This window comes from Tamandua tetradactyla, chromosome 13, assembly GCF_023851605.1.
Source record: "Tamandua tetradactyla isolate mTamTet1 chromosome 13, mTamTet1.pri, whole genome shotgun sequence".
NCBI lineage: Eukaryota > Metazoa > Chordata > Mammalia > Pilosa > Myrmecophagidae > Tamandua > Tamandua tetradactyla.
In genome coordinates, this window is record NC_135339.1 from 1,913,125 (window position 1) to 1,931,912 (window position 18,788).

The following is an 18,788-nucleotide window of genomic DNA, read 5'->3' on the forward strand; positions in this document are numbered from 1 at the left end:
AGCTTTTTTGTACCCCAGAATATGATCTGTACTTGGGAACATTCTAAAAAATAATGTATATCCTGATGTTTTGTGGTGTAATGATCTACATATGGTTTGTTAGGTCTAATTCATTTATCAAATTGTTTAAGTTCTTTATTTCCTTGATAATCCTCTATCTGGTTGTTCTATCTATAGAGGAGAGTGATGTATTCAAGTCTCCCACTATTATTGTTGAAATGTATATTGCTTCCTTCAGTTTTGCCAATGTCTGCCTCATGTACATTGGAGCTCCTTGATTGGGAGCATACACATTTATGATTGTTATTTTTTCTTGGTGAATTGTCGCTTTCATTAATATGTAGTGTCCTTCCTTGTCTCAGATGGTACCTTTACATTTAATATCTGTTTTGTCAGATAGTATAGTTACTCCTGCTTTCTTTCTTTTTTTCTTTGGGCAGGCACCAGGAATCATACCAGGGTCTCTGGCATGGCAGGTGAGAATTCTGGCTGCTGAGCCACTGTAGCCTACCCTCCTGCTTTCTCTTGGTTACAACTTGTAAAGAACATCTTTTTCCATCTTTTCACTTTCAATTTTATCCTTGGGTCCAAGATGAGTCTCTTGTTAGCGGCATTTAGATGGATCATATTTCTTAATCCATTCTGCCAATCTGTATCTTCAATTGGTGAGTTTATCCATTAGGATTCAAAATTATTACTCTACAGGCATTTCTTGAATCTACTATCTTATCCTTTGGTTTTTGTCAGATCTCTACATATTTTTCCCACTTCCTCTTTTCCTCTTTTCATCCTTACTTGTACTCTTTGATTCTGTGCCCTCCCCCAGACCTCCTTTTTCTACCTTTTTTTTTTCTTTCCAGCAACAGAACTCCTTTTAGTATTCCTTATACGGCCAGTCTCTTGTTGACTAATTCTCTCAGCCTTTGTCTGTGAAAATTTTAATCTCTCCCTCAGTTTTGAATGACAACTTGGCTGGATAAAGAATTTTTTACTGGAAGTCTTTCTCTTTCATGACCTTAAATATTAATCATACTACTGTCTTCTTACCTCCATGGTTTCCATTGAATAGTCTGAACTCAGTCTTATTTAGTTTCCCTTGTATGTAGTGAGTTTTTTCCTTTGCCACTTTCAGGATTTTCTGTTTCTTTTCAACATTTGACAGACTGATCAGTGTCTTGGAGTAGGTCTATTTGGATTTATTCTATTTTTAGCTCATTGGGCTTCTTTGATTTGCTTATTTATGTCATTTTATAAAGGTTGGGGAGTTTTCCCCATTATCTCAACTAATCTTCCTAGTCCTTTATTCTTCTTTTCTCCTCCTGGTACACCAATAATTCTTATATCTATGTGCTTTGTGTTGTCCATCATTTTCCTGAGTTCCAAGGCAAGTTTTCCATCTTTTTTGCCATTCATTCTTTTGTGCATTCGAATTCATTTGTCCTCTCCTCTAGTTTGCTTATTCTTTCTGCTGCCTCATCAGATCTGCTGTTCTGTGTCTCAAGTCTATTTCTGAATTTTCTCTTCCAGTGTATTTTAACTATAGAGTCTTTGATCTCTGTGATATGATTTCATTTCTGTTGATGACCCTCAGTCATATAAGGTTTTATATTTGCTTGGATTTGCATTGAAGGTCTCCTTTTGCATTTGGTTCATCAGTAATTCCCCACCAGACCAAGGCCCGGACCGCATGCAAGGGATGCAACTCTCCTTGAGGATTTGTTTGAAGCTAGACAGTAGGCAGTTTGCTAGACTGCACTTTCCATTTCTTCCCAAGAGATGGCATTCTTGAGCCTCTTCTTCCCCTCAGGCCCACCTCTCCCTGACTGTGGCCGCCAGGTGAGCTGGATGGAGAGCCTGTACACGTTGTCCCAGTGCAAGCTGAAAGTTGCAATCCCACAGCTGGGGGCAATGCAATGTATGCCTCAGCAGAGATTCTGCTTGTGGGCCTGATGGGTCTGGTGGCCTCCAGACTCCCACTTGGAATGACTTTGGGTTTTAGAACTGGGGACGTCAGCTGTCCCTGTCCACAGTCCACCTGGAAATGTCTGCCAGCTAGGCATGGTGTGGGTCATGGCACGGGGCATGGTGTGGTGGGGTGGAGTGCAGTGAGCAAGGGTATAGGGTATGACATGGATTACAGGGTGTGATGGTGGGGCACAGGACAGGTGCAGGGCATAGCATGGGGACAGGGCATGGCAAGGAATGAGGATGGGGTGGGGCACGAGGTGCATGGGGTGTGACAGGTACACAGTGCATGGTGGGTGGAGCACAGGGCAGGGCATGAGGTGTGGGTGTGTGTGGGTGCAGACTGTTGTGTGGGGTGAGGGTGCATGGGGCATGAAGATCAGCATGTGTGGTCATGTGGCATGGGTTGAAGCACCTGTGGGCACTGCAACATGGGGACTAGAAGCACAGCATGGCTTGCTTCCTTATCCCTACCTCCCTGTTCACATACTCCTACAAGTTCCAGGCCTCCACATGGGAAGGGGAGCAGCAGCCTCTGCACCATAGCTGAATGATCTCTATGAGCAGGGAAAGAAAGTTTCCTGGCTTCTGGATTCCCCCAGATAGTTCTGGGTTGTGGAACTGAGGGCACTTATATCCCAAGCTAGCTGTGGGGGCAGGAACTTTGCTGGGGGCAGCCTCTTGTTTATGGTGGAGTCCCAACAAAGCCCGGATTCACCCCATTCTCTGGGTCTCAATTGCTCAGCTTTTTCATCCAGGACCTCCCTATATATCGTAGAAGACCCTTTTAGGTCACTCACACCCTGGAACTGCTGTCCTCATTGTTTTTCTGTCACTTCTCTAGTTGTTCCTGGCAGCAGGGGTGAATTCAGCCTATCCTATTCTACCATCTTCCCAGAAGTTATAATTTTTGGCATATAAATTACTCAGTGTTTCCTTCTAGTTTTCTATATTTCTGCATAGTTGGTGGTAATGTTTCTGCTTAATTCCTAATTTTAGTTTAGTTTGCTTTTCTTCTGCCAGTCTCCTTAAGCTGGAAGCTTAGTCATGGATTTGAGATCTTCTTTTTAAATATAAGCATTTACTGCTATAAACTTCACTCTAAGTTCTGTTTTAGATGTATCCCATAAGTTTTGGTATATTTTTTCTTCCTTTTCATACATCTCAAAGTATTTTTAAGTTTACTTTATTTTTTGACCCATTAATCACTACTGATTTTGCAGACTGATCTTGTACTTCAACATTTTGTTGAATTTTGTTTATTAGCTCTCGTAGCTTTTATGTTGTTCATAGTTGGATCTTGCTTTTTTAATGCGGCATGACTATCACTATCTTTTGATTGGCTTGGATTTTTTAGTCGTATTGATATAATTGTAGTTGCATCTGTCACTTTTTTCCCCTGTATCTTTTTTGTTTGTTTCTTGATTTCTCCTATATTGCCATTTTTGCACTAAGTGAATATTTTGTGATGTAACATTTCATTCATTAAATTTTTCATTATAATCTATGAGATTTTCTTAATGGTAGCTCTAGGGTTACAATATACATATTAATTCACTAGAATCTACTTGAGATTTATACTAAATTAATTCCAAAGGGATATAGAAACACTACAGTATATTATACATATACATATACACACACACACATTATATTCCTCTTGATTTGGGGGCTATTATTATGTTAAAATTATGTATGTTCCAAGCCCAATAATTCATTGTTATAATTGTTGCCTCCTGGTCTCCATTGTTTCTGATGTGATGTTAACCATTTTTTTTTTATTTAATTTTTTTTTTGCATGGGCAGACTCCAGTAATTCAACCAGGGTCTCCGGCATGGCAGGTGAGAATTCTGCCACTGAGCCACCACTGCACCACCCAGCTATTGATTTTATTGGGTTCCATTGTACATAGTCTTACTGCTGTCAAAGTTTCTCTTTGTCTTTACCATTTTACTATAATATGTCTATGTGTACTTCTTTGGGCTTATCCTATATGGAGTTATGTGAGCCTCTTGGAGTGTAGTTGATTTTCATCATTTGGGGAAATTTTCACCCATCATAATTTTGAATATATTTTCTGCACCTCTCTCTCTCCCCTCCTGCTGGTACTTCCATTATACATATGTTGGTGCACTTAATGGTGCCCCACATTTCTCTGAGGCTATGCTGATTTTTCATCATTCTTTTTCTCTCGATTCCTCTTATAGCATAATCTCCATCATTAAGTTCGCTGATTCCTTCTTCTACCAGTTTAAATCCATTTTTGAGAAATACTTTCTAACTTCAGAATTTCCACTTTTAAAAAGTTCTCTTTTTTTGTATTCTCTATATGATGAGCTATTGTCTTGTTACCTTCTTTTATTTCTTTAAGCATGGTTTCCTTTGGTTCTTTGAAAAAAAAAATTTTTTTTTTCCCATGGACAGGAACTGGGAATCAAACCCAGGTCTCCAGCATGGCAGGTGAGAACTCTGCCTGCTGAGCCACCATGGCTACCCTGAAAATATTTTAAAGGCTACTCTGAAGTTCTTGTTAAATTTGACATATGTTGCTTCTCATGGGCAGTTTCTGTTGCCTATTTGTTTCTGGTGTATGGGTCATGGTTTTCTGTTCCTTTATGTGTCTCCTGGGGTTTGTAGCTGTTGAATCCTGGGCGTTTTAGATAATGTATTGTAGCACTTGGAACACTTCAATCATCCTGGAATTACAGTGGTTTTAGCAAGGATCACTGTCTCACATACCCAGGTGTTACACTTCACTAATAGAGATGGCTGACTGCTCTATTGCTTCTGACAATGCCTTGTGGTATACATTGCTGTAGTCTGGTCCAACTAAATTCAGACTCCTTTGCAGGGATAGTTTTTTTTTTCTGATTTCTAGGGTACTCTTATATGCTGTCTCTTTCCCTGATTCTCTCTGGTAAACTAGCTGCCAGTTTCCCCTTAATTGCTTTCCATCAAACCTTCAGTGTTTTTGAGAGTATCCTTAACTTCCAACTTCCCCACACAATGTTTCAAATAAAGTACTCCCTTTGGGGAAGCTTTGGAGCTCTCCACCTTATGGCCTGCTTCTACCCCTTGGCAAAATCTCCAAGCTATGCCTCAGAGCTGAGGATGTGACAGAGGCATGCTTTTCTCTGAATGAAATCCCTGTTTTAGAAGCAGAGTGTCAGCAGAGTCAGTTGAGTGTCTGTTAAGTTTATCACTTCTCCTTGGAACTCCTGCCCTGTGAAAAAGCCAAGCTGATGACAATCAGGGCCCCAGTATTCTTAGTGTGCTGTGCTTGAGGCAGAGCCTCTCCCATGTGAGTAGGAAGTGGGTCAAAGAAGGTCTCTTCTGAGCTACACTTGCTTGCATTTAGCCTCTGCAACAGTTAGCTCAAAGAGTATAAGAAATTCTGGTGGCCTACCTTTTCCAGGTAGATGCCATAGTCTTAGACTGGAAGCTGGGAGATCAAAGAAACTATGTTCTTGGCTGCATGCACCTGAAATGAGTTAGAAGTGGGGAAGGAGGAGGTTGTGGTTCAAATGTCATAGATTCTTGCTATTTTTAGTGAATTTTAGATTTTCTTGTATAAACATTTCCTTCCTTCCTTCCTTCATCTTCTGTATGCTCTTAGAACCATTCACAGAAACTTAGGTTTTCAAAAACATTTTCATCAGTTATGTTTGTTTTTGTTTTGCTGGGAAGTGGGTTCATGAAGCTCATCATACCGCCAATCTGAAAGCAATAAGTAACATCGTCTATATTCATCATCCCCACTAGAAAATACACTCAATAAGAACAGAACTTTGAGTCTATTTTGCTTACAAATAACTCCTAAATAACTAGAAAAATGTGTCCCCTACTAAATATTCAATAAATACTTATTCATAGAATCAATAAAGTTAGGATTCACTTGATTCTCTTGTTTAAGTCTCACAACAACCCAATATAGAAGGTACTACTGCTATTTACATTTTAAAAAGGAAGAACTGAGGTTTTTAATGGTTAAACCATCTGTCCACACTCACGCATGTTTTAAGTGGTGGAATATGGATGTGAATCTAGGCCTGACTGGCTCCAAAGTCCATGCTCTTGAATAGTGTGTTTTTCTACAGAACATCAACACCCTGTAGCCCCAGCTCTTAGCAGATCGGCTTTAGAAATCCTCTTCAATACATTCAAGGGCCTCATGTCAAGCATACACAGCTGCAGAAATAACAGAGTTTGAGGTATCAAGGCCTATACATTTTACTGTACATACCTGGCCACTTATACAGGGAAATTTCTTCAGTGAAACTAATACAACCATATTCTATACCCTGCTGAATTCCAGTTTTCATTTTCACCGTGTCCTGTACTTTTCATTCACCCAAAACAGCAGACCTTGGTGGCCAGCCTATCCTTAAAGGCTTTTGTCAAAGTTAAGTCCAGGACAGGTTAAGAAGCATAGACATTAATGGACCCAACTGAGAAATATTTCAACTGAGAAATATTCGGAAACATTTTGGTTTTCTTCCACTGTAAGCCATTTTTGCTTCCTCTTTCCTTCTAACTGCCAAATTCTATAGAACTTCCCTCTAATAAATTCCAGTTCCAAAGTGTACAAACTTCTTTTCTAGTTCTCTGCCCTGAGTCAGGTTACCAAAGGATGAGAGGTGAAGCTTCAGGTTTCAGTACTGAAGCTGGAAAAAATATGGAACTGCACTTGTGCAGGGAAAGGAGCTGTGCCTGACCTTCCCAATGTCTTCAGAGACTGTCACAATCTGCCATTTTAGAATTCACTGACCCATAATTCTCAATTGCTCCTCTTATATGGATTATCCCCAAAGTAATATCCCCACATCAGTGCTATCAAAAAAATCTCTCCTGCCCCTTGAAGGCCTAACTCTTTCAAAACCCCAAAGGAAAATTAAGTCAAGAAAACAATTCTGTTTAAAGTAACAACTATAAGAATAAAGTATCTAAGAATAAGTTTAACCAAAGATATAAAGTACTAGTATGCAGAAACTACAAAATCATTACTGAAAGAAACTAAAGAAGACTAATATATATTCTTGCTCATGGATTGGAGACTTAATTATCATAAAGATGTCAATACTACCCAAAGTGATTTACAAATTTATCGCAATCCCAATTAAAATTCCAAAACCTTCTTCACAATAATGGAAGAGCTAATCATCAAATTTATATGGAGAGCAAGGGACCCAACTTGAAAAAGGACAAAATTGGAAAATTCACACCTTCCAATTTCAAAACTTATCACAAAACTACAGTAATCAAAACAGTATCATACTGGCACAGGGACAGACATATATCAATGGAACAGAATTGAGAACGTGAAAATAAACCCACACATCTATGGCCTACTGATTTTGAAAAGAGAGCCAAGTCCACTAAGTGGATTTAGTGAAAGACCAGTCTCTTCAACAAATGGTACTGGGAAAACTAGATATACACATGGAAAAGAATGAAAGTAGACCCCTACCCCACACCATCTACAAAAAATAATAGATAATGAACTAAATATAAGAGCTAAACCTAAAACTAAAATCTTAGAATAAAATACAGGAAAATATCTTTAGGGCTTTGTATCAGGCTATGGATTTTTAAGACTTTACACTAAAAGTATGAGTAACAAAAGAAAATATAGACAATTGGACTTCATCAAAATTTAAAACTTTTGTGCATCCGTTACAAAGAAACTGAAAAGACAACAAACTGAATGGGAGAAAATAGTTGGAAACTGTACATCTGATAAGGGTTTAATATTCAGAATACATAAAAGAACTAGAACTTGGCAACAAAAAGACAATTCAACTCGAAAAGGATTTGAATAGGCATTTCTCCACAGCAGTTATACAAATGGCCAATAATAGCCATGAAACCATGCTCAATATCATCAGCCATTGGGGAAAGGCAAATCAAAACCACAATGAGATAGCACTTCATATCCAGCAGAATGGCTATTTTTTTTCCTTTAAAAACAATATTTTTATTGGTAAAACTTGACAAACATTCCATACATGGTGTATAATTAATGGCTCACAATATCATCACATAGTTGTGTATTCATTGCCATGATCATTCTTTTGAAGACTTGCATCTCTCTAGAAAAAATAAAAAAGAAAAATCTCATACATACCATATCCTTTACCCCTCCCTCTCATTGATCACTAGTATTTCCATCTACCCAATTTATTTTAACCTTTGTCCCCTGTATTATTTATTTTTTACCCATTTTTTTAAAGTCATCTGTCCATACCCTAGATAAAGGGAGCATCAGACACAAGGTTTTCACAATCACACAGTCACATTGTAAAAGGTACACATTTATACAATCTTCTTCAAGAAACAAGGCTACCAGAACACAGCTCTACAGTTTCAGGTACTTCCCTTTTATTATTAATAAAACGGAAAATAAAAAAGTCCTGGGGAGGATGCAGAGAAATAGAAGCCCTCGTTCACTGCTGGTGAGAATATAAAATGGTGCAGCAACTGTGAAAAATAGCTTGGTGGCTCCTCAAAAAATTAGGCATAGAACTATCATCTGATCTGCAACCCCACTTCTAGTATATACCCCAAATAATGAAAATGTGTATGTGAATGTTCAAAGCAGCACTATTCACAATAGGCAGCAGATGGAAGCAACCCAAATGCCCATCAGCAGATGAATAGATAAACAAAATGTGGTACATACATACCATGAAATATTAGCCTTAAAAAGGGATGAAGTTCTGGGCCAAGCAATGGTGGCTCAGTGGCCGAGTTCTTGCCTGCTATACAGAGACTCTGGTTCATTTCCTGGTGCCCATCCATGTGAAAAAAAAAAAAAGATGAAGTTCTGGTACATGCCACTACATGGATGAACGTTGAGGACATCACGTTGAGTGAAATAAGACACAAAAGGACAGACCTTTTGTGATTCCACTGATATAAAATAGCTAGAATATTTAAACTCAGAGACAGAAAGTAGAGTTTAGATTACCAGGGATAAGGAGAGTAGGGGAAATGGGGAATTAATGCATAATGTATGTATCATTTCTGTTTGGGGTGATGGGAAAGTTCTAGTAATGGACAGTGGTGTGGGCAGTACGACATTCTGAATGTGATTAGTCCCCCTAAATGGTAATGCTTGGGTGTGACTGAGATGGGAAATATATATATATACATATTTCCACAATTAATGAAACAAAAGAGAGCAACTAAATGAAACAATGACAATCAAATGCAATACATGATTCTAAACTGGAGGTAAAATGCTCAAAAGGCTCATTATTGAGACATAGGAACAAAATGGAAATAGACCGTAAGTTTTACATCAATGTTAAATTTCTTGAGCCTGATAAACTGCAGTTCAGTTGGTCATATAAGTGAAAATCTTTACACTCAAGAAATTACATGGAAGTAGTATGTGCTCAAGTGAATACAACCTACTCTCAAAGGTTTAGAAAGCAGACAAGTAGATAGATTGATAGAATGATACAGCAAATGTGGCAAAATGTTAAAATTTTATATTTTACACGTGGATCTGGGTATCTGGGGGTGAGGGAACGTATGTTAGACTTCTCTGTTAGGGTTTTTAATTAATTTTCCAACAGTCCTTTAAGTTTGAAGTTACTTCAAAATAAAAAGTTTAAGAAAAAAGGTGGAAATCCAGAATCAAGAATAAAAGACCAAAAAACCAAACCAAACAAACCAAAATAAAACAAAACAAAACAAAAAAACCCTAAAGGCCATGATTTGGAAGTTGCTTTAATCCTTTGTGACCATAGATAAAACATTTTAATAAAGCAACAAGAACACAAACAATTAAAATGTGTCATATCCACAACCATCAGAGCTACACTCAGGTGACAAAATACGGGAACTTTGAAAAATTAAATATTAAACAAAAAAGAAAGACTGCATTTGATATCTCTTCTTAGCAATAATTTAAAATGTAAATTCTGACAGTTTTACAAAGGATATAATGTTTTGTGACTATCTCTTCATTAACTAGCATACAGAGAACTTTATTGGTAAATATATTTTAACTTTTTAGGGATAAAAAGTTCTCATAATGAGCCTAGCCCTGACACTATGGGGTTAACAATGCCTTCCTGACTAAAAAGGGGAAAATAAAGGTAACAAAACAAGGTATCAGTGGCTAAGAGAGTTCAAATAGCTGACAGCTATTCTGGAGGCTACTCTTAGGCAAACTTCATCGAGATATTGCTAATTGCCACAGTTTGCCAACCAACATCATTCCTGTTAACCCTAAGGAACACCCAGGCTCTATCTGAGATCATACAAAATTTGCATGCAGTAAGTTTACTTTTCAGAAACCTAAAACCTTCAGATGGTTCCTAGGCCAGAGAAGTCCTGAAACCCAGAGATGTCAGTCTTTCCAAGAACATCAACCAATTCCACCCCCCTTGTTTCATATTGTTGACACCCCTTTTCAACATGAAAAAAAGTTACAATAGGCATAGCCCAAATATTCCTAAAGATTGGGAGAAGGATCAAAGGAGAAAGAGGAGTTATAACATACAAATTAGGACTTAACAATAAGTAGGAATACTGAATCATGTGGTATTTGTTTTTACTCTCCAGTGTCTTGGAGCAGCTAGAAGGAAAAAATTAAAATTGTGGAACAGTAACCCATATCAAACTTTGATATCTGTCCTGTAACACTCATTAAAATGTATTCTGAAATGTATTGCTTCTTTGTATGTATACTTCACAATTAAAAAATGTTTTAAAAAGTTCTCTTATATCAGTGATGATAACACAGACAAGAAGTTTACAAGTCTAAAGAAAAAACATCTCCACATAAACAAGAAATGTGCAGAGTCTCTATGAACAATACTACAGAACTTTACTAAATAAGAATTCTAAAGATTTGAGTACTAATAGGTGCAAATCACCTTTCTGAACAAAAAGATGCAGTATATTATGGCACAACAGAGTTCAACATTCCAGACAAAACTTCAACGCATATTTGTATTTTCAATTTTTTTTGCTGTGATTGCCAAAACAAACGTAAGTTTCATGTGGAATGATTAGAACCTAACATTTTATGAAAAAGCAGAATAAAGTTTAACGAAAGATGTGTTCCAATGGTATATATTTTAGCTGAAAGGTAGATCCCTAAGATCATTTAAGAATTCAGCATGTGATAATTGTGGTATTTTAAAGAAGTAGAGAGAAATGGGCATAAGTGGTGCTGGGGTCATCATTTATCTCTCTAGAAAGCATAAAGGTGGATGCTTACTTCATATCAGAATGAGTACATTTCACATGGTCTCTTCACTGAAATATAAAATAATTAAAAAAGTAATGAATATTTTATACTTCTGATTACATCAAATGTAGAAACAATAAAAATTATTTAAGTTTGAATTTATGACATTTGAGAACTTTGTAAAATAATCCTGCCACAGGGAAATTTTAGAGTGCATGCCCAAAGAATACAAATATATAGATATGGGATAATACATTATAAAATACTTTTAAAACCCGATTACATAAAATTACCATTGTTGCTGTAAAAGGAGATGAATGTTTAGACATTTGCTACATATTTGAGATAAAAATCTTTTATAATTAGCCATTATAAAATGATGAGTATCTCAAGTAAAACTAGATGAAGCAAATGTTAATAGTAAGAGACTCAAAATAAGCAACCGATAAATATGTTTAAATTACTCAATGTCTCTATAAAATAAAGAAATTTAAATATGCAAAAACACAATTTCTGAGCTCCCTTCTTAATCTGAGAATTTACTTCGAGGACTGGTAACATGGGAAATTTTTACCTGTTATTGGAAGCTAGCTCAGGGTGTGAGGGCCACTCTTTCAAATACGGATAAACACCTCCATTTTGTAGATGAGGAAATTGATCCCAGAAAGGATTGATACAGGAGAGCAAGATATCAGGCATCTCCTTTCTACTTCCCCCAGACAAGCATCTGAGGGAAGCCTGCCTTTAAAAAGGGGTATCTAAGAGAAGACATCAGTTTCTCATTAACTGAAAGACATGGCTGGAGATGCAAGGTCTGATAGGAGGGCAGGCTGGGGAAAGGGAGGCTGAGTTCTTCAGGCAGGGATTATGCAGTGTCCAGTCACCCAGTAGTAGAAGATTCAATGGAAATACAGGAATCACAACAGGATGTTTTCCCCAGAAACCCAGGCAGTAGAAGTGAGTCCAGGGAAGCCACAGTTGCAGTACCCAACTGGAGGTAGCAAGCAGTGGTAGTGGTTGAGGGCATCTAGGACCCATGAGCTCAGCCCTTACAAAGGCCATGGCTTCACTTTGCCCGGTCACACCAAGGCTGCACCTGATGTGATGGTGCACACCAGGCAAAGGGTGGCCAAATAAAAGACAGAAAATGTGCCTAATTCCAAAAAACAGGCTCTTGGAAGTTGATCGGAAAATAATTTCTAGACACTGGAAATTTTCATACATTTGCTATCATTTCAGAAAACACATACCTATGTCTTGGCAATTCTCCTTTGGTTTGGCTTTCAAGCTCTGGGAAATGACCCATTTGTTGGCTTGAAATCAGTTTAGTATATGTATTTCTTCCAATAGCATGTTGTTCAGCACAAAAAGGAAATATCAAAGTACATTACAGGTAATGAGGATAATAATGTTTCTTAAGACAGCATCTCAGATATGTAAAACTATTGGTTACACACGTACATATTACACACACACAATCTTCCTCCAGGTATCCACATGGTTTATTTCCTCAAATGTCACCTTTCCAGTGAGTTCTTTCTCTACTTTAGAAGAATCCATTGAGCAGACAAAACAGCCACTATGCATAATATGTAAGTACCTGATAAAAACGCTCTATCAGTGCAACAAGAAAAGGGGCTAATTAATGAAAACAAGGCAGGGACAACTGGCTATTTATTTAGAAAAATGCAGAGTTAATTGCTTACCTCACAACAGGTATAAAGGGAAATACCACAGGGATATACAGGAAGAATTCAATTTAATGTCATGTCTACTTCACAAGTATCAAAGGAAAGATATACCTGTCAGTGTTAAATTCTGATGGCAATTTACTTATGCTGATACAAAAGCTCAATCAAGTAGAAACACAACTTTCAAACAGTAAAATAACTTTATTTCTAATACTTCACCTTTTACAGAACAATTTACAGGAATAAAAAACACTGTGCTGCTTATTTTCCATTGTGGCAGCCAGACCCTCTCTCTACCTTTAACTGTACCTACTTGGACTCCCCTGCAGGTGGCATCTGATTAGGTTTTTTCAAAGGGAGGCACCAGCAATTTGGTGCCACATAATCTGGTTGCGATGTTACCTCCCACTAGCTGACTCTTCCTCCACGACACACTTCCCAGTGGGCTCAGATAGCAGTTTATATTCTTTGCCCATATTAGACTAAGAATGGTCATGTCTTCCTGCTGATGTTTACCTCTAGGTGCTTCAATACCCTTGTTTTTGGCCCACACATCTGTAATAAGTCCACCATTAAAATTTTCCTAGTTGGAATGGAATTCTATCTTCCACCAGAACCAACTGTTGATGCAAACCTTCCTTATCTCAGTTTTTCAAAAGAAATAATTATTTCCACAAATTGCAGTATAATACATTAGCACTTAGAAAAATTATTTCTCTGTGTTACTTAGAATGCCTTCAGGTCTAAATAACTGACAACCCTAAGAATAAATAAAAACAGTTATTATTACAGGCAATACAAAGTTCCATTAGAGAGTAGGACCAGAATGAACAAGTTGAGCAGCTTGTCCCCATCACTGATTTTATCATCTTGTACATTGTCATCTTCAGGCTACTGCCCCTCAGGGTCACAAGCTACAATCTAGTATCACATACAGACCTGGAAAAGTCCAGCAGAAGGGGAACAATTTCTTCTTATGACCACTTTTATCACTAAGATCTTTTTCAGAAGTATGACATGTCTATCCCAAACCAATCATTATAATGGAATTTCCATGATTATCTTAGACTAATCTGGATACACCTCTAAACTATCTGGGGGTAGGACGAAGACAAAATACAGAAAACAGCAAGGAGGAAACAGGGAATGCTGCTGGCAGGCAGCATCTAGTAGGATTGCTTACCAATGTGTCCCAAGAAAGTGTAGGAAACAGAAGACAAAGGAGGTAAGGACAGTATATGACACACTACAATATTAAATACAAATACATAGTTCCTGGGTTATATAAAACTCAAGTTACACATCATGCTTACATATATACTGTAATGAAATACCAAGAGTATGAAAGAGGAATTTCATAATACCACCAGTTTTTATTTGTAGAAGGCAGTATAACTGTTTATAACTAATGTTAACAGATGTTAATCTTTGCAAAACTTATGCAAATACTATTCTTACTAAATATTATTATATCTAACTCAGGGTCAACTAAAAATCTTCACAAAAATATGGTTTGCTTTCTTTACCATAGTGGTAGTTCATTAATAATGGCCATAATTATTCACTTATGCCAGGAAACAGTTGGAAAATGTAAGCAATGTAGTTCTTTGTGAAATAATATTTCATTTAAAACATGTACTGGCCAAGTTAAAAAGAAACACAGGTATTATTTAGAAAAGGACTGTTCAAGAGGTAAAAACCTCTTAAAACATTGTCTGACTTCTTTATTGAAGAGACAGTTTCAGCAATATTGGCCACAGCCATTTATTTACATCAGGAAATAGGAAAATAAAGGATATGTGGTTTCTACTTTTATTTTGCCCTATATATTTTCACATATACACAGTGGTATGCTGGTAAATGTTTGACAACAGGGTCTCTGGGAAAATAAAATCACTAACTTCTAGAGTCTGTCAATTTCCAAGGTATAAATACTATGGCCAATTTCAAGCTACTAATGTTACAGTACTGAACGTGATGTGGGGAAAAGATGTGTAGTAGCATACCAGTATACTGGACTCCTGCCTTCCAGATTCAATTGTATAAATAACCTAATGGGCAAAGACAATAGTAAAATGAAGTAAAACAATTAAGAAGTGATGACTGCTGATTATTTATTACCCATATTTTTAATGTAATTTGCGAGTTTACATAATTTAATTTTTAATAATGGCTGTTTAACAAGTAGCTCACAAAATTCCTGAAAATTTAGTAGTCAACACTTGCAAGCCAGTATCAGCTGACTCTTACACAGCACATAAATAATTATGACAAGCTATAGAGATATTAATGGTATTTAGTATGGGAAATATTAATATATATCATAATAGTTACTAAATTAAAGGTTCATATTTTTCTCTTTACAATCAAGTTGGGCTCCAACAGCATACCTCATATTTGTTACATTAGCATACTCACATAACGCCTACAAACATCAGGGACTCTTCATCTCTTTAATGTTGCTGTCATTCAACATTTTTTAAGCCTCGGATTCCACTGTGAATATGAGTATAAATGAATATCATCCATTATAGTTACAATATGATTTTGGTATCACATCTGGAACATGCCACTAGATAATATAAACTCTAATAAAGATTTTTATATTTCTTAAATGAATAATTTCCCCTCAGGAAAAATTTCCTGATAAAAAGTTTTAATTTTTCTTGAAAGCTTTCACATATTCAAGACATTTATAAAGTTTTATCCTAGAACCAATTATCTTAAGTACAATCAAATAAAAATTCATAGTAATTTGTGGCATTCTTTGGGTTTCTTTAATCTCATTTTTTCAGGTGTGCAACAAATATGACAGGTGGAAGACTTCTAAACATTCAGGATGTTGAAAGGGCTTTCATCCTTGTGTGAATTCTCTGATGTTTAGTTAGTACTGACCTCTGGCTAAAGGTTTTCCCACATACATTACATTCGTAGGGTTTCTCCCCTGTGTGAGTTCTCTGATGTTTGGTGAGAGCTGATTTTTCACAAAAGGTTTTCCCACATTCGTTACATTTATATGGTTTCTCCCCTGTGTGAGTTCTTTGATGTACAATGAGGTTTGACTTCACACAGAAGGACTTTCCACATTCATTACATATAAAGGGTTTCTCTCCTGTGTGTGTTCTTTGATGTACAGTTAGGGCTGACCTGTGGCAGAAGGATTTCCCACACGCATTACATTCATAGGGTTTCTCCCCTGTGTGTGTTCTCTGATGTTCAGTGAGGTTTGACTTCACACAGAATGTTTTTCCACACTGTTTACATTCATATGGTTTTTCCCCTGTATGTGTTCGCTGATGGTTGGTAAGGTGTGGTTTCTGGCAAAAGGATTTCCCACATTCAGTACACTCATAGGGTTTCTCTCCTGTGTGTGTTCTCTGATGCTGAGTGAGGTTTGACTTCTCCCAAAATGTTTTCCCACATTCACCACATTCAAAGGTTTTTTCTCCTGAGTGACCTTTCCGAAGTTGGGTGAGATGTGACTTTTTGCCGAAATTATTCCCATTTTCATTGTACTCATAGAGCTTTCCCCCCATGTGTACTATCTGAGGTTTAAAGTGGGTTGACTTTTCCCAAGTTTTGTCACTTACTTTATATTCATGGTGAATCTTTCTTGAGTAAGCTCCCTGATGGATAATGAAAGTTGAACTGTCACAGAAGATTTCCCCATATTCATTATATTCATAAGGATTTGCTTTTGCTCCTGTAAGAGGTCTCTGATGTCCAAATCTTAAATCCATATAGAAGGACTTCCCACAAATACTGCATTCATATGGCTCCATTTCCAAATGAGTTCTCTGAGATATAGTGTACTTTAAATTTGGGATGAAGGCTCTTTCACATTCATTATATTTTGAGAGAGTTGCTTCTATCTGAGATCTCTTATTTTCAAAACAGGCTGCCTCCTCATGGAAGCCTTTCCCATTTTCATTACACTCAAAAGACTGGTCAAAAATGGGCTGTGTGAGAACCTTGCTATGATTGAGGACATTTCTTTTGTGATTATATTTGTAAGATTTCTCTCCAGTAGGAATTTTCTCATGTCTAATATCGAGGAGCAATTTCTGACATATTTTAAACTCATCAGGCTTCTTTCCTGAATAGTTCTTCTTACTTATAATTAAGTCGGAAATATTTCTCAAACTCATTTCACACGAATCACATATTTTATAGGATATATTTCTTGAAGGAACAGGGTCAGTGCCCAGACTGAAAGCTTTCTCTACTCTATTACCACTCTCTATACTTAATGTTTTGTTGTTGGTGAATACAAGTTGCCAAAAATGTTCATCTTGATTTTCCTGGTTGTTTTCTATCAGGTCATCAACCTTCCAGTCTTCTAGAAATTAGAAAAATAACCACACCTTAAGAATCTCAATACATTGCTCATGGAACTGAACTTTTACACAAACGTCCTAAAATATAGTTGTCTCTTGTTTTAGGCTCAGTTTACTTGGTGTGAATTGAACTCAATTATGTATTTCCTCTATCCCCAAGGTCTGAGTTAAAAAACAAAGAAAATATATGCTGCAGTGGAAACAGGGAGAGGTAACTGGCAAGGACCACATCAGCATTAAATATTTTATAAATATAACCTTCAAAACTGGACAGTAAAAGGTAAAAATAAAATTCAAAGCATAGGGGACTGAAGAGTGGCCAATTCAGATACAGGGAAACTCAGCGAAAATGGGGTGAGTCCAACAGAGACAATGAACATTGAATAAAGTGACAATGAAGTTTGGTAGAGAAGAGGTTTCAGAGCATGAATTAAGTTTGAAGGAGGCAAAGCAAAGTTTAGTCCTAACTGTCTCACATACACAGAATACAATTAAAGTTCTATATATCAATATCAATTAAAATTTCTAAAACAACTTCCTCAGGTTCAAAAGAATAGTCCTATAGCTCAGAATCTTTTTTCCCTTGAATTTAATTCACAAGGAACAATTTTACCAAAAAAATGCTATAGGGCTGTAGAAGAAGCAGACTCAAGATGAAACAAACTTACAACATGATGAACAGGGGATGAAGATTTACTAAGAGTTGTTGATTCAGAGAGCAGGAAACTCACAGAGAACTATCCAATAAGCAAGTGGTACAATAAGCACTTATGCATAATAAGCAAGCATTTTTACAAGGAAAGAGTGTAAAAATCCCCACCCCCTTTCTTTTTTTCCCATTTGATGCGTGAAGGGAAAGCCATTCTCGCAAAAGGACTGAATTCGTTTTTATTTTCTAGCAGCTGTTAATGAATCTGTACTGACCATCAAATCATGTTTCTTCACGTCAATCTTCTGAGTTACTTGTCACCAACACATTGTTCCTGAGGTAGAAATGACCTTTACATCTGTGACTTTTCTTTATATGTGAGATTCATAAGCGTCACATTTCTTCAGTGAATTTTTAATAATGAAAATTCTTGGCTATATGCCATTGTTACTATACAATGCAATAATGCTAATCACATCTTAGAATATCTGCGACAGACCCAAGCTCACTGCCCCAAGGACTAACTGAGAAAGTTTATTATACAGGGAAAAACAAGCCAAAACAAGCAAACTAACCAACCTTTACACCAACTGGATATACACTTAGCATTCAAGCCCCGTTTCACATGTACATTAAAAATTGCCATCCTTGTAGCTCTAACTAGGTTTTAGTTTCTCATGTACAACAGCATGCCCTTCATTCAATCTGCACTCCAATTTTGGCCTTACTAGGAATCCAAATATCTTCCAGTGAAATACTTCGTTTTCAATTTTAAAAAATACCCAAAAATTTAATAATAAAAGAACAAAAGTCATCATACTATTTTAAACAAAATACATTCCCCCCCCCCCCCGCCTTTTTTTTTTCACATGGGCAGGGACCAGGAATTGAACCTGGGTCTCCAGGATGGCAGGCAAGAACACTGCCTGCTGAGCCACGG

The 18,788-nt window shown here is 37.0% G+C and overlaps 2 protein-coding genes across 14 annotated transcripts in view; both read right to left on the reverse strand.

Moving 5' to 3' along the window:
• LOC143653482 (uncharacterized) overlaps positions 1-5,678 on the reverse strand; it is a 52,134-nt gene extending 46,456 nt beyond the window's left edge. For all 3 annotated transcript variants that reach the window (XM_077124500.1, XM_077124502.1, XM_077124504.1), the window contains exon 1: positions 5,373-5,678. The gene's annotated coding sequence lies outside the window, so the exon portion shown is untranslated. The remainder of the gene's footprint in view (positions 1-5,372) is intronic.
• Positions 5,679-5,690: 12 nt separating this feature from the next.
• The window catches only part of ZNF248 (zinc finger protein 248), a 33,382-nt gene continuing 20,284 nt past the window's right edge, over positions 5,691-18,788 (reverse strand). For 8 of the 11 annotated variants that reach the window (XM_077124512.1, XM_077124509.1, XM_077124510.1 and 5 more), the window contains one exon: positions 14,963-17,201. In XM_077124512.1, coding sequence (XP_076980627.1) covers positions 15,697-17,201 — 1,505 coding nt within the window. In that variant the 3' untranslated portion in view covers positions 14,963-15,696. Of the gene's footprint in view, positions 8,056-8,649; positions 8,750-11,201; positions 11,240-14,962; positions 17,202-18,123; positions 18,183-18,788 lie in introns of those variants that run through there. The other 3 variants (XR_013161315.1, XM_077124514.1, XM_077124513.1) reach the window with 3 other exon arrangements.